General features: G+C 40.3%; 1 protein-coding gene across 5 annotated transcripts; it reads left to right on the top strand.

Annotated features, from left to right (window-relative positions):
* The first annotated feature begins 6,563 nt into the window (after positions 1-6,563).
* Positions 6,564-13,920, top strand: LOC107785051 (uncharacterized). Of its 5 annotated transcripts, XR_012709718.1 has the most exons (11): positions 6,564-6,794; positions 6,968-7,022; positions 7,798-7,833; positions 7,924-7,968; positions 10,404-10,487; positions 10,695-10,760; positions 11,005-11,043; positions 11,467-11,566; positions 11,791-11,911; positions 12,194-12,344; positions 13,470-13,920. XR_012709718.1 is itself a non-coding variant. In XM_016606271.2 (10 exons), exons 1-10 carry the CDS (start codon positions 6,619-6,621, stop codon positions 13,579-13,581), a joined length of 864 nt encoding a protein of 287 aa, XP_016461757.1. In that variant the 5' UTR covers positions 6,564-6,618; the 3' UTR covers positions 13,582-13,920. The 5 variants fall into 5 exon arrangements, 3 of the variants coding, with proteins under 3 accessions (XP_016461757.1, XP_016461758.1, XP_075110064.1); XR_001647804.2 differs by lacking the exon at positions 11,791-11,911 and having other exon boundaries at positions 12,194-12,451; XM_016606271.2 differs by lacking the exon at positions 11,791-11,911.
* The last annotated feature ends 686 nt before the right edge of the window (positions 13,921-14,606 follow it).

Here is a 14,606-nt window from a genome sequence, read left to right as displayed (position 1 = left end):
CATAAAACTCAATCCCGAAGTTTAGGCTATAGGTCGTATTTGTAAGAATCCCGAAAGGGCATACCCTTGGTGTAGACGCCTAAACTATCATTCGGTATCAAAAATGTTTCCTGCCAAACACATATGACTACGGTCAAAGTGGCTGCACCAGCCAAATTAACGCGACTCGGGGATGCCCGACCGTCGCTAACAAAATTGCAGGCCATTACTTCGAATCTACTACGAAAAGAACTGGTTAAAACAGGCTTCCCTCAACAGGCAAACGAGCTTCGACCACATCAGCTCCAAATCACAAGGCTTCGAGCTACTCAGCCTACGAGTTAAACCTTTCTAGGTGCTCAAACATCGCCGCTGACGACTTGAAATTGAGGTTCTTCCCGAACCGATGACGGGTGAAGCAAAATTATTTCAAAAAGACCTTAACGAGAGGAAAACAAAGACTATAATATGACCATGGGCAAAAGCGTAAGAGCCATTATCGCCAGCCAAACGAGCCTCCGGGACACATACTAAAAGGTCGCAACGACCAAACAGCATAAGAGCCACTGTCGCCAGCTTGAAAATTGAAAACTTGAGGATTAAAATGAGCTCGAGTCATAACCCGATTTGGAGACCGGATCCAAAATAGTTAACTACATATGCCTAAGGGCATAGCGTAAGTGCCATTGTCGCCAGTCAAATAAGCCTCAGGGCCACACACTTAAAAGGTCGCTTTGACCCAAGGCTTAAGAGCCATCGTCATCTGCCCATGCAGGCACGAAAAAACTTGAGGGTCAATTGAATCTCGAGTCACAACAAAACTCGGAGACTGAACCCAAAATAGTTAAAATACAATTGCCGAAGGGCAAGGAATGATAACCATCATCATCCGCCCATGCAGGCACATGAGATTGAAGGTTAGGTAAGCTCGAGTCAAAACCTGACTCGGAGACTAGGCCTAAACAACGGGGCAAGGCTCAAAGGCCCTAACGCCTACTCGCATAAAAAATTGCATTTAAGAGCCTCCGGGCCTATCTAGTGAGCTTCAAATCCACAGGGCTCCCGCCAGACACCGAAACCAGCCTGCCTAGTTGAAAACAATGCAAAAAGATATACAAAAGAGATCAAGCTTCAAGTTTTCTCTTATTTACATACGCAAAAGGTGCGCTCTCCATCTACAAACATGCTCTACGGACAACAAATACAAAATGGAAAAATCTACGCTCCGCTCCAGAAGGCTACGACCTACCAGCCCCAGTTTTGCTCCCCGTGACGTCGGCGAGAAGTAAACCGAGCATCACGCTCGTTCGCCTTCGCTCAAGCCAACTCTTCCAGGAGGAAAAAACCCCTGGCGCTGATCTCTTCAAGCACCTTTCCTGCTTCAACTCAGCTCAGACATGAGTGGCGTCCTTCTAATGGGTCACCATTTCCTCATCAGCCTTGGTCCGACTCAATGTGCTTCAGTCCGAGCATTGATTATTTTGACCTAGACCTTCGAGGGATCAGACTCCAGCTTCGCGATCATATCCACTCGAACCAAAGCTTGAGCCTGCACCTGAGCCCTCAGTTCACTACAAACATTCCTAACTCAGTCTGCCTCGCCCCTAAGGTACTCATGAGCCTTCGTCTTTATTCTGCAACTAAAAAAATAAGCAAACACCTAACCTCAAAGGTTAAAAAAGCGAAACGCTTACTACAAGAGGTCACCTGCCCCATCAAATAGCTCTCATAATTCGAGCTCCAGTACGCCCCATATCGCTAGTGCATCAGCTCAACCTCCTTCTCCTCGCTAAGGAGCCTAAGGGACTTACCCTCATCCAGAACTCTCCGAGGTCTAGCCCCATGGCAGAGCAGCTCAAACCTGAGCCTATCAAAGTCCTACAGAGGGAAAACTTGATAAGGAAGGGAAGACACGAGATACGGAAGAACAGTGTCGAAGCTCACCATGAAGTAAAGCCGGCGGACTTCCACGAAGGCCGAAGCACATTCCTGCTGGCCTAGCCCCCTCGACCTTGGAAAGAACCGACCTCGGTTGAAGCATGATCACTCGAAGGAACCACCGCTCCGAAATCCAAAACTTCAAGAACAACAGGCTTGGATGATGTCCTCTCGCCAGAGACACAGACCCATTTAGCCCCGCTAAAAGCTCCATCGCACTACGAGTGCATATCCCATTTATCGCCATCATCCCCAGGCTTGGAAGCCTACAACTCCTCCCCCTCTCTGGAGGAGCACAGCCTCGCCCTTAGGGGACCATCCGATACCAACAACGCCTGTATAAACACAACAGAAGAAGGAAGGCATAACTACTAAGTTCGCTCTCACAATAGGCAGAACTGGCAAAACACGGGGCGCGCTGCCTAAAAAATATTGCCCCATTTTTCAAGAAAATAATACGGGTTCCTAAGGTATAGTACCAGTAGTCAGCACCCGAGTAGAGCGACTTGTTCATGCCCGGTCTCTGCCGTCCCCGACAACAGCGATTAAGGGCGTGATCAACTGGCACCATGGAGTCAGCAGACCCCAATGACCCCGAAAACCGGAGGGGGAGCTTCTACCCCTACCAGATTAATCCCATCATTGCCGCCATAGTAGTCGCAAAGTTGAAAGACTAAAGGGTGGAAAGACGTACATACGCATTGATACCGGAAACATGGCGCGCAAAATGGCAACTTCGTGAGACAGGATAACCCCTAGAAGGGCGGAAACAACCTCATGTCATATATTGGAAGAGCGACGACAATTCGAAGCCAACCGAAGATGCTAACCAATAGCGCCATCTCCATCCTCGAGGCGATACCCGATATCAAAGACCTCCGTCATAGTAAGGCGGCGCTCCAGAGAGACAACAATGCCTTCACCAACACAAGGGTGGCACGCAACTTCAAAAATTTTTGCCAAGGGAAACCAATCTATGAAGAAATAAGCATTTTTGAACGTCACCCGTACGAACCGGGCTCCGGGTGCTATCTTGGATGGTCCGAGTGTGAGCGAGCCTCCGCTCAGGGGCTGCTTCAGGAAATCACCCGCATCCCCGGTCCACGGGTCCCCGAGTAAATTTCTTCTCAAAGGTCATTATGAGGCCCAAAAACATTATCCTCGCTTCCACGCGAAGTCAAGATTCCAGCGGGCCGAGGTTATTGGCCTTATTCGGGTTCAGTCCGAGGAACCGCAAAGGCCTTGCGTGAAGATATTTCCATCAACCGAAGGCGGAAGGAATACTCACATCCGTGTTCAGTGTTAGCAACGATAAAACAGGATCGTGCATTCAGAGTTGTCGTAAACATAAAGAAATACAGCAAGTATCAAAGGCAGGAGTCAAGGAAATATCTTTGTATTCATAAAATGTTCGCTTACAACGGCCCTCGGGGGGTCCTTACATATGATTACAAACACCCGCAAGGGGATCATTACACAGAAATAAAGAAGTTCAAGGGTATGCATACAATACAAGTCCAAGAATCTAGCATATTCCCAAAGTGCAGCATCTCCGACGTCATCTCCTCAGGCGTGCGACCTCAAAGGCAATCTCTTCCAAAGTCCAACCCCCTCGGGGACCTCATCTCGATCCCCCCCGGAATGGCATCTTCAAAAGGAAAGATATAGAAGAGGAAAGCGAAGGAGAAGAGCAAAATGACGAAAGAGAAGCTGGAAGAAGACAAGAAGTGGCTGGGTGAAAAATTTGGCTAGTACGAACTCCGCCAATACTACCATATAAAAGCCACTTCTTGAGACGTTACCTCGGCCTGGGAGGCAACATCCAGTAGAGACTATCGCCATACCCCTAGGAATCCAAAGGGGGTGTAACATGCCAAGCCGAGGAAGGAGGGTGAGCAGCGGTGTATAATCCGAGCCCCCTCTTGAGCAGCGGTGCATGATTCGAATATCTCCCCGGGTCGGAGAAAATCGGTCCTCTGCTTCATCGCCCCGAGTTAATGGAGACAGCAACAACAACAACAACAACAACAACAATAACATCACAGTAGTACAACTTCGTCCAACCGAAGTAGGATCGAGAGTTGGGCCATAGCACATATGACGCTGACATGAGACCTTGAGGCCATGGGCTTCAAACATGGCGAGACAACAAAGACTAAAAATAGCAAGAAAGAAGGAAAGGATGGGTATCAAAGAATGCTTGGATGAAAAACTGATCACAAGAAGCCCCATTTATAGGGGGCAAAGTAACCGACGGCACCATTATCGCCCTCGAAAAGCATAACAACAGGCGCAATCAATGTGTTCATTCAAGCTGAATCGACGGCAATATTATGACCCCGAAGGACGAGGAGTCACGACACATCGGATGACCCTGAAGAAGCGAAAGGGTGAAATGCCTCGGCACTTGTAAAAGGGGCTGCGCCATCAGCACGATGTCATTACGGGAGCCCGTGAAGTGGGGTGTCAAAATCATTTCATTTCGCTTTCCTTTAAGAAACGCGGAGACTATCTGTGCACGATGAAATCGGAGGACCAATTTCTTGTTAACAAATTGCTTCAATAGGTCGCCTTGGAGGCTCGGGACCTCGAGCTAGTCACTTCCTTCGAGATCTGTCGATACCCAGCCGAGGATAACATCGGCCGAAACTCCGACGAACACGGGAAGCTTCCGAAGAATGCATCTGGAGTCGATTAAGTCTATTTGGGCAGCCTAACATTGGCCCACGCATATGTCATGAAGCTAGTTATTTGTCCCATCCCGTTTCCTTTATCACTCAATGTATCTTATACTAAGTTTGGGCTCCCCCTTCTTATAAAAGGGGAGTCGTTAACACTTTGTAAGGGGAGCTCCAACCATTTCTCTACAAGATCAATAATATCTCTCTCTCTTTTCTCTCTAACTCATATGCTCGAGGCTACTTTTTCATTTATTACTTTCGTATATGTTCTTCATTTATTGCTTGATATTGGCCATAAGGAGCCTTGTTTGATCATACCTTAACTGTTATCCCATCCATTCCCGACTACCCCCCGATAGCTTGAGTTCGAGCCAGATATCGACCTCAAGGTCCTCCTTCGACCAGTCCGAGGCTCGGGCTGCAAGCCCCTCGGTTTGATTATTGTCCCGCTTTAGCTTGTATTTCTTCGATAAACTCCATATTCTTAGCATCAACTGCTCTAACAACTAGCATCAAAATAGATCACGTATTTTTAGAATCTCATTTACAAATTTTATTGTTGTTACCATTTTCACAATAAATACATTTAATCTGTACTGCAAGCTAAACAAATATTATACAGATTGGACCGTTTGGTTACCGAGATAAGAATATTAATTTTAGTATAAAATTTGATATTATACTTATTTTTTGTTTGTTATAGGTATTAATTAATATCGATATAATTTTAATAGTAATATTATTTAGGGATAATTTCACATAAATATAACTCATTAACCTGACTTGCAATATAATAGCCTAGATATCACTTTGCAAATCTATAGCCCAAAAAATAATAGTCTAATTCCCGAAAGACAGCTTATTTTGCTCATTCTCTATACAACCAGTTGTTTTCATTCTGTTGATTTCCTTTGATTATTAAGCATTTGATAAAAAAATGCAAATCAGCCACAACGTGACTCAAAAATCCTGAATAATACATATTATCTAAAGGTAAGAAATTCAAACACTTTTATGTTCAATTGCTGAAGCAATCCGACAGGATAAAAGAAAAATAAAAACTTGGTAAATGAATTGTAGAATCCCCCAACGCTCATACAACACATTACACGAAAAAGAAGAAGAGAAGGAAGTGTCAAACTTCTGTAGAGGCCTCTTACACACTAACAATGTATATACATCCTTATAAACTGAAAAAATATATAATTATACAATATTATACACATTTATACACAATTATACAATACTGTATAACTTGTATAAACATGTATAATAGTGTATAAGAGATATTTGTATATCTATATATACAATTATACACTAGTATACAGTGTAAATACAAACTGCTATATAGTTTGGCGCTGGGAGATGTTCCAACTAGAAAGGACGTGTATTGGATCAAATGCAGCTCCAAATTCCTGAAGAACCATGGTCGACGGCGCGCTTGAATTGACAATATCATGACATTGCTGCTGAATTAGATTGAAAGCACTTAGTGGTTATTTTTTGGTGCAAATCAAGTTTGAGAGCTATTTATTTTCAGATCTGTGTGTATTTCATGTTTCTTTCAAAAATCTTCAGTCTTCTGATTGCCACCACGGACGACGGAGTAGGAGCTCGAGCCTTCTTCGAGTCATTAATGGCAGAACTGCGTGGGGGTAGAGGAGGGGGAATAGCGGGGGCTAGGTTATGAGAGGATGAGGGATCTATGTGGGTTAGAAAGAAAGAAGTGAGAGGCGGTGAGAGAGAGAAGGGAATGAAGAAAGAAGAAAATAATAAAAATCCTAAAAGTATGTCTTTAATAGTGGGTTAAAGGGTGAAAAGTTTTTTTCAAGTTATGTACAATATGGGTTAAATAGTGTAAGAGCTTCGAATATGGGTCATTTTCGGTTGGGCTACTGGCCCAGTGACATGGGCTGTAATTCTTTCTATTATTTATTCCATATAAGAGGTGGGATAAATATTTCTCACGAGATATCGGATAATTTCATTAACTTTCTTTACGGATAATTTCCATTGCAGGATGGCCATTGCAAGCTTTAGTTTACCTCTTACATATTTCCCTCAACGACCATTTTCCTATTGTTGCAGCAGCAGCTCGCTTAAACAGTCAAATTCTGCGCCTTCAAATTGTATAGCCAATAAAGCGTTGCAGGAAATTCAAAATTCTGGTGTTATTGCTTGCCTTCGAGCCCAAAAGTAACTCATTTTACCCTCTTTCCGTTTCAGTTTCGAGAAATAAAGCTAGTGCTTTAACTTTTCTGGTGAAGAGTCTAATAATTTGGACATTAGCAAGGTTTATCTTGGATGAAAGTATACTACTTTCTAGTAAATTTGTTACTTGCTCCAATTTTTTTCCCCATATTGTTTAGTGCAGACCTGGCGACTCGCGCTGCACGTGCCGCATTGGATGGTGGAATATCAGTTGTAAGTTTGTATCTGTTATACTTATCCCTCCAACCTAAGTTGTTTGTCCAAGTTTAATCTGATGATACTTGAAAATCTCCATGATTGATAGAATATGAGATAAATCTTTTCCTTTTAGACAAGTGGAAGATAGTAGTTTGTGACTAACCAAAAAGAAAAAGCGGACACTTACTAAAGGAGTATTATATTGTGGGCAACTACTACTAATATATATACCATGATTTGGTCGTTAGATTAAAAGTTTATGCATTAACAAAACCAAGTTATGTTTAATGAAGTATTGCTAAGCCATTACTTCTTCTAGTTGTTCACATGAATAGGTTTCCTCTCTCTTGGATTATGATAAAAGTTTCATTGGGATTTAAATTCTTAATTTCTGTATTTGAGATGCCCTGACTTGGAAAAGTGAATCTCAACCGCCATGTGTTTTTTAACACTTAAATGCCTCCCCGAATTCTAGATTATTAGTTGATATATAGTGAAAACCACCCTATGCTTATTTGTATTGGAAGGCTGCAAAGTTGGAGAGTATAGGTAAGCCATTTTCATTTTTTTCCGACAAAACACAAGATTAAGATCTTGTTGCTTTTAAGGTTTTATATTAGAGAAGAGGTAGGACTTAGCAAAAGCTAAAACTCTGGTAACAACATTTTTCTCCATATGCCATGATACCTTGCTATTGCCTCTCTGTTATGAGGAAATTTCTACCTTTTGAATGAATATTGTTGAGAGTATCCAGAGGTGTTCTGATAGTTATTGTCTTCTAAAATTGCAGCTGGAAATCGTGGTGTCCACTCCAGATGCCTTTGAGGTACTTTGAGAAATGCAATTACTTGCTTTTTCTCATGTTGGAAAGAAGTAAACATTTGTCTAACTTATGTGCTTCTTTTCCTTTGTGCAGGTGTTAAGAAACCTAGTCCATGATTATCCCGCAAAAACTTTTGGAGTAAGTATTCACTAGCTTCTTTTATTAATTCACACTATTTTTTGTTCAAGGAAAGGGAAGGGAAAGCAGAATAGGAACTTGTTTCTTTACCTCTCTTTGGAGGAACTTCCCTTTTTGAGTGTCTTCTGTAGCTGAAAGGAAGTAGAAGACATTCATTTCCCTCTTTTTATTATAATTTCTCTCTTTCTTTGGAGGGGTGGGGAGGGGTTGAAATGCACCCCCTGACTTTACTTTGCCTTGTCTTTTACTTCCCAAATGCGGGAAATAAGTTATATCCAGTAAATGGAGGTGCAGAAACTCGGGTTCTAGCTGGTATCCTTGGATGTGAGGTGAGATCACTACCCACAAAATATCTGGGATTAGCTCTAGGCTCCAAACAAAGCAATGGAGATATGGAACGATGTACTAGACAAATGTGATAAGAAATTGGCTAGATGGAAGACACAGTATCTATCACTTGGTGGCAGAACCACTTTGATAAATACTGTGTTGGACGCTTTGCCTACATATGTTGTCGTTATTTCCACTTCCTGCCAAGGTGAAGAAGAGGCCGGATGCTATCAGGAGAAATTTCTTGTGGCATGGAAACACAGAAAAGAAAGGGTATAATTTGGTGAGATGGAAAACAGTAACCTCAAGTAAGATAGTAGGTGGCATGGGAATAAGGAACTTAAAAAATTCATAACAAGAGCTTAATGTGTAAATGGCTATGGAGGTATGGCAGGGAAGAAAATAACCTGTGGAAAGAGGTGGTAACTCAAAAATTTGGGAAAATGGGTCATTGGTGCACCAAAACCTATCAACACAGCCTATGAGGTGAGGAATTGGAAGTCCATCTGAGCTTTATGGGAAGACTTTACAGCTAATACTGAATTCTGCCATGGGAATGGGAGAAAAATAGCATTTTGGTCTGATAAATGGATAGGGCATAAACTAAGAGATAGGTTCCCTGAAATATTTAGGTTAGCACTTCTGCCTAAGTCAAAAATCAGTGAAGTATGGAGCCAACATGGATGGAATCTCACTTTCAGGAGAGCTTTAAATGATTGGGAAATGGAGATAGTGACTGCATTCTATCTAACTATGGAGGGATTGAGAAGACCCAATGACAATGAGGATACCATGGTATGGAATGGTATGGGCAGCAAGGTATTAACAGTAAGAGATGCATATACTTATTTCTCCAATAATGGACAACATAACATCAACTGGCCTTGGAAGCAAATTTGGAAGATCAAGATACCTTACAAGGTTAACTGCTTTACATGGCTAGTAGCAAGGAGGGCTTGTCTAACTCAGGAGATTCTTCAGAGAAGGGGTATGTGATTAACCTCCAAATGCTTCCTCTGCAAAGCTGAATCTGAAAACAATAGCCATCTCTTTCTCCATTGTGCTTTCACTTCCCAACTATGGAATCTATTTTTGACCCTGGTAAATTTGAAATGGATAATGCTGGGAAACACATGCGATCTACTGAAAGCTTGGAACTATGCTGGTAAAATGGTCAGTCAGAAACAATGGTGGAGATTATCCCAACTTGCATTTGGTGGACCATATGGAAGGAAAGAAATAATAGATGTTTTGAAGATAGGAGTAGCTCCATACAAGTAGTTAAAATGAATTGTATTTTAAATTTTCACTTTTGGTGTAAAGAGTTTTCTGGAGGAGATGCAGAATCTATTCTACAATTTTTGGAAGCCTTGTAAAGTTCACAAGGATAGTGTATTGGTCAAAATTTGGACTGGACTTAATAACTGCAAACAGACGTGGTCGAGGATTAAGTCGACCACGGCACAATGGCGAGGAGTCGTCTTAAGAAGGAATAGTGCCGAGGTCAAGTAAAGAATGTACGGAAGCAACGGTAGAATAAGTTTAGAATAGAAAGAAGGAATATTCCATTGGATATTCGTTTTAAGAAAAGGTTTAATACTTTTTTGGAAAGACAGATAATACCCAGTAAATACTGTTGCCAGCATAATCTTGGTGCTGATGAATAAAATTTGTTACCATTCTCCACAAAAAAAAGAAGGAAGTCTTACTCTTCTTGGCTTTCCCTCTACCATATCCTCCCCTTATCACCCGTCAAGATGTGGTGTAAATTCAGCTCAAGATCCTCAATGAGTCTACTTCTTGGTAGGTTTTTAGTTCCTCTGTTTTTGTTCTGTGAAGTTTTTTAACTTTACCTTGGTTTAAGTGCAAACTCTAGTTCCCTTTACCTGTGAGTTGCAAGTCATTCTTTCTAGAGGCATGATAATTATCCGTGGATAAGCAGTTATGCCAATGGTGGGGGCATGCTTGTATCAGTGGAGATCTTTATTCAACAAAGGAAGCATCTTAATACGATAATGTCAACTTTGTATATTGTGGACTGTATGTAATCAATTTAAGGACAGGCTACCACTTGTAATTGTAAACACACTTCTTTATGTTTGCAGGTTGGAACAGTGTTACAGGCAAAAGATGCCAAAGATTCTATAAAGTCTGGAGCTAAGTTTCTTATGAGTCCTGCAACAGTTATGGTATGTGCTAGTGTTTCGAGCTTTTAGATATTATGCCAAATCCAAATGTCTATTTTAATGTCTATCTTATGCGAAAGATCAGTTCTTGTTACCATCCAATGTCATTAATGGATATATACAAAGTCATGAATGCCTAAATGGTAGTTGTGATTGTGACCTTGGAGACTGTTTTTTCTTTGATACTTACATGTTTTTTCTTTATCTCAGGATATTCTAGTTGGTGTCTCAGTGGGTAATGCTCTATATATACCTGGGGTAATGACCCCCACGGAGGTAGTGGAATATCTTGGTCTTCATTTCATCTTGTGTTCTTCGAACAGAAAAAGATATCAACATTTTTCATCCAAAGACTTGGGAAAGGGTAGAGGCGCAGCTAAGTGCTGAGTTTTTAGTCCCATCTGTATCCCACAACGCGACAGGCTTATTTCTTGAATATCTACGAGATTTCTTCCTGTCATAATAATCTTCAGATTATAACGGCAAAATAAAGTAATGCAATTATTTTATGATCCTGCAGATATTATCTGCTTTCAATGCAGGTGCCAAAATTGTCAAGGTGAGTCATGACTGTTTTCATGTGTCCCTTGCTCTATGGCATACCAGTATAGCTAGCAGGATTCTTGTGTTCCTACCTATGAAAAGATGTGATGGATAATGCTTATTGTTTAAACTCCTTTTGCCTTGTAGTTAGTATTTGTAGGAATTTGTTATATATAGTCAACCACAGGAACTTGACACTCAGTCCAGGTATATGCTGTTGGAATTCTGTAAAAGAATCATCTTTGCTTATATATCATCCAACCAATTGTACAAGTATTCCCCAGAAGATAGGATTGGTCAAATGGAAGAGTACATGTGATGTATGTCATGATGTTTGTTCCTTTAATTAAAATGAATATATTTGTCTGTACGGAGAGAAGCTTGATAAACAATTTGAGTTCGTAGTGATTTTACAACTTCCTTTTTCTGCTTTACCTAGGTTTATCCTGTCTCTGCATTAGGTGGTGTCGGGTACATTTCAGCTCTGAAAAGGCCTTTTCCTCATATCCCTATGGTTGCATCACAAGGCGTAACACTAGGTTGGTTATCTGAATAGAGATTTCTTGGTTATAATCCCTTGTTTTAATTTTTGTAAAATTAGTCATCAGCCAATCTTCAAAAATTATCATCTTAGAGACATTTCAAAAATTGCCCAGTGCTTTTCATTTAGAAGTAGAACTGAAAGATCTGCTTCACCTGTTGGTACTAATGAAATTCGAAATGTTGTCTTTGCTAAAATTTGATTTTTAAGAAATTCTTTTAGGGAGCATTCTTTATAGTGAAAGGAATAATGCAATGTCGCCGGTGCCTTTGGCTCGTCTTCCACCTCTCTCCATCAGAAAAGGAAAACTTAAATAAGTTCCAGGAGCTACTGACAACAAAAAGTATGCTGAAGAAGAGTGTAAAGTGCTTAAATCATCATACTACTAAAAGTTTACTATGTTTCAAACAGATTTTTAATGTGAAAACAAACTGTCTGGATTGATTATATTAGTTGACCATCTGTACTTTTTATTTATGGCTGCAGTATCTTATGTATACTTATGGAGGATCTGTTGTTTCTCTAATCTTTCATATCTCTCTTGCATATCTTACTTTTCTATAGCAGATGTACTATTTACTCATGCATTTTATGAGAAATGAAGGATATCTGTGCTTTGGTGCAGATTTGATTGGGCAATACATTGGTCAGGGAGCCACAGCAGTTGTTCTATCAGATGCTATATTTGACAAAGAGGCAATGATTCAACGGAATTTTGATAAAATATATCAACTTGCGAGTGTTGCAGCTTTGCAGGGTAAACAAGCTGTTGAAAGGTCAGAACGTTAGTTGTTGATGCATCTTTCTATTTGTTAAATCCTCATGGAACTGAAGGTATTTTCAAGAAACGAGAAATAGATTAAGACATCCTGCTCGAAATTTGGTAAGCAAGCATGTGTTTTTAACTTTTAATGCCTGGATGGATGTGCTATGCAATGTGTTTTTGGCCCAATTATGATGCCTTAGTCCCTAAACCTTCCTGTCTTCCTCGGACAAACACCACAAAAAAATAATATTAAAACTGGCTCTTTTTCACCATTTTGTTGAATATGTACATTCATGATTCTTGGAAAGAAATGTCTTGAATGTTGTGGAAATCCAAATGTGAAGTAATCACTGATTTTTTGACTCTTGTTCTGTATTCAAATTTGTCACTATGTGCGGAGAATTGGATAGAGAAAAGAATGAAATGGAAAATTGTAGTGAAAGAAAATGATTTAACATAAATATCTTGCAGGGTTAGCAAAGGCGCTAAGACATAAACCCGGGCTGCAGCTTTTGCTTCAAGAATGCCCGATAATATTTACTCCTATTAAAACACAGAACAATATTATGAATCTGTTGATTTAATTTCTCTGTCTTAACTTGAAATAAGCGAAGTCCCCAAAGTAGCCTCATTGAAGTAAAACATCTCCATGGAAGCTTGTGTGCAATAGAAGTTTGGGAGATCAATCTCTGAAGGAGGACAATTTTCCTATGGGAATCAAATAAGGTTTACTAACTACATTTAATTAGTAATAAGATGTTAGTTGGGTCTCTTGCACAGGTAATCACGGAAACCACAAATACAGCAATCATTTTATCGCTTGGATTGCTACCAATTGTTGCCTGTCTCATAAGCTTCTGTCTTTTGTTTAGTATTTACCTTCTATAAACATTCCCTCATTCAGTTGTGTCTATTCTCTTACTCGTATGTTTCTGAAAAGATTACGACAGCCCAAGATATAAGGAATAGAGGCCAGGACATGATTAAATATGTCCATGTCAAGTATCAAAAGTACAATTGCTTGTTACTCAAACATGAAGCCAGACGCTACATACTTTTCATTTGAATGCTGCAGTTCACGTGTCTAAATCTATATATTTCATTCTTAATTTAATCTCGACTAGCTGTTGTGCAGGAAAGATAGTTGTGCTGGTTTTGGTATGGAGAGTTTTACTCCCCTTAGTGGGCCTCTGGGCGAATCCAGCTTAGTTGAATCCAGATTAGTCGGACCAATGGACTTTGGATAACGGAGGTTAAACGAAATTAAAGGCTGTGTTGATTAGTTTGTCTGTGGGTGAGTTACAGTCACTTGCGGCCTGTTGGCTACGCGCATGTGTTAGTCCATCAAGTCGTGCAGGCATGTAGATTACAAGCAATTGCAGATTGCTAACTGAGCTGCTCTTCCATAACTTCATTGTTGTTTTCGTCTAACCATTCAGCTATTGATTGCAGTTGCAGGCTAACTTAACTTTTAGTTTCCATATCATCATACATATGTACGTAAATATATAGACAAATTTATGTATTCTTGATTGCGTGATTCGAGTGGAATCAGATACTAGGACGTGATTCGTGACTTTTCAAAATTTTCTCTTCTTCTAAACAAAAGAAGGAAAGGGAAAGCTAAAAAGTTGAACTACATCTTGGCCCGTGCTTTGCCCGAGACATCTTTCAATTGTTGGATAAATAATCTTGATCATTTTTTGTTTTGACATCAATAGTAGAAATATACAACTACAACGACAACAAACCTAGTGAAAACCCACAAGTAGGATCTGGGGAGGGTAGTCTGTACGCAGACATTACCCCTACCTTATGAAGGTAGAGAGGTTGTTTCCGAAAGACTCTCGGCTCAAGAACAGTAAAAATGAAGCAATAGAGAAACAATAGCAACAACAAGGTAATAAAACAATGAAACAAGTAATACATCGAGTAATAATAGAGATCAAGGGATACAAAACTACAAGAGTAGTATAGATCCTACAGATAATAATGACACATCGTATAGGAAAACAAGGGACTGTTTATTAACCCACCACCCTAATTATCGACCTCTACACCTTTCTATCAAGGGTTTTTAAGTTATATTAATGCTTAAAAGAGGGTGAATGAGAAATGGAGGGAAAAATGAAATATTTGAGTAATATTTAAGTTTTCCTCCTTGACAAAGGGATATTGTCCCATATTGGAAGAGGAAGAGGTTTTTGATGGGTATATAAGCAATTGCTCTTCTTTTAGCTCTTAAAGCATTGAGAAGAAGGCAAGCCTCATG

Source organism: Nicotiana tabacum, chromosome 5 (assembly GCF_000715075.1).
Source record: "Nicotiana tabacum cultivar K326 chromosome 5, ASM71507v2, whole genome shotgun sequence".
In the NCBI taxonomy this organism is placed as follows: Eukaryota; Viridiplantae; Streptophyta; class Magnoliopsida; order Solanales; family Solanaceae; genus Nicotiana; species Nicotiana tabacum.
The sequence above is the reverse complement of the archived record's forward strand: the minus strand, read 5'-3'. Positions and strand labels throughout refer to the sequence as shown.

Coding starts and splice junctions, on each gene's coding strand:
- LOC107785051 (XM_016606271.2), top strand. CDS start 6,619: ATGGCCATTGCAAGCTTTAGTTTACCTCTTACATATTTCCCTCAACGA. Junction 10,488..10,694: donor TGAGTCCTGCAACAGTTATG/GTATGTGCTAGT, acceptor TCTTTATCTCAG/GATATTCTAGTTGGTGTCTC. Junction 11,567..12,193: donor ATCACAAGGCGTAACACTAG/GTTGGTTATCTG, acceptor GCTTTGGTGCAG/ATTTGATTGGGCAATACATT.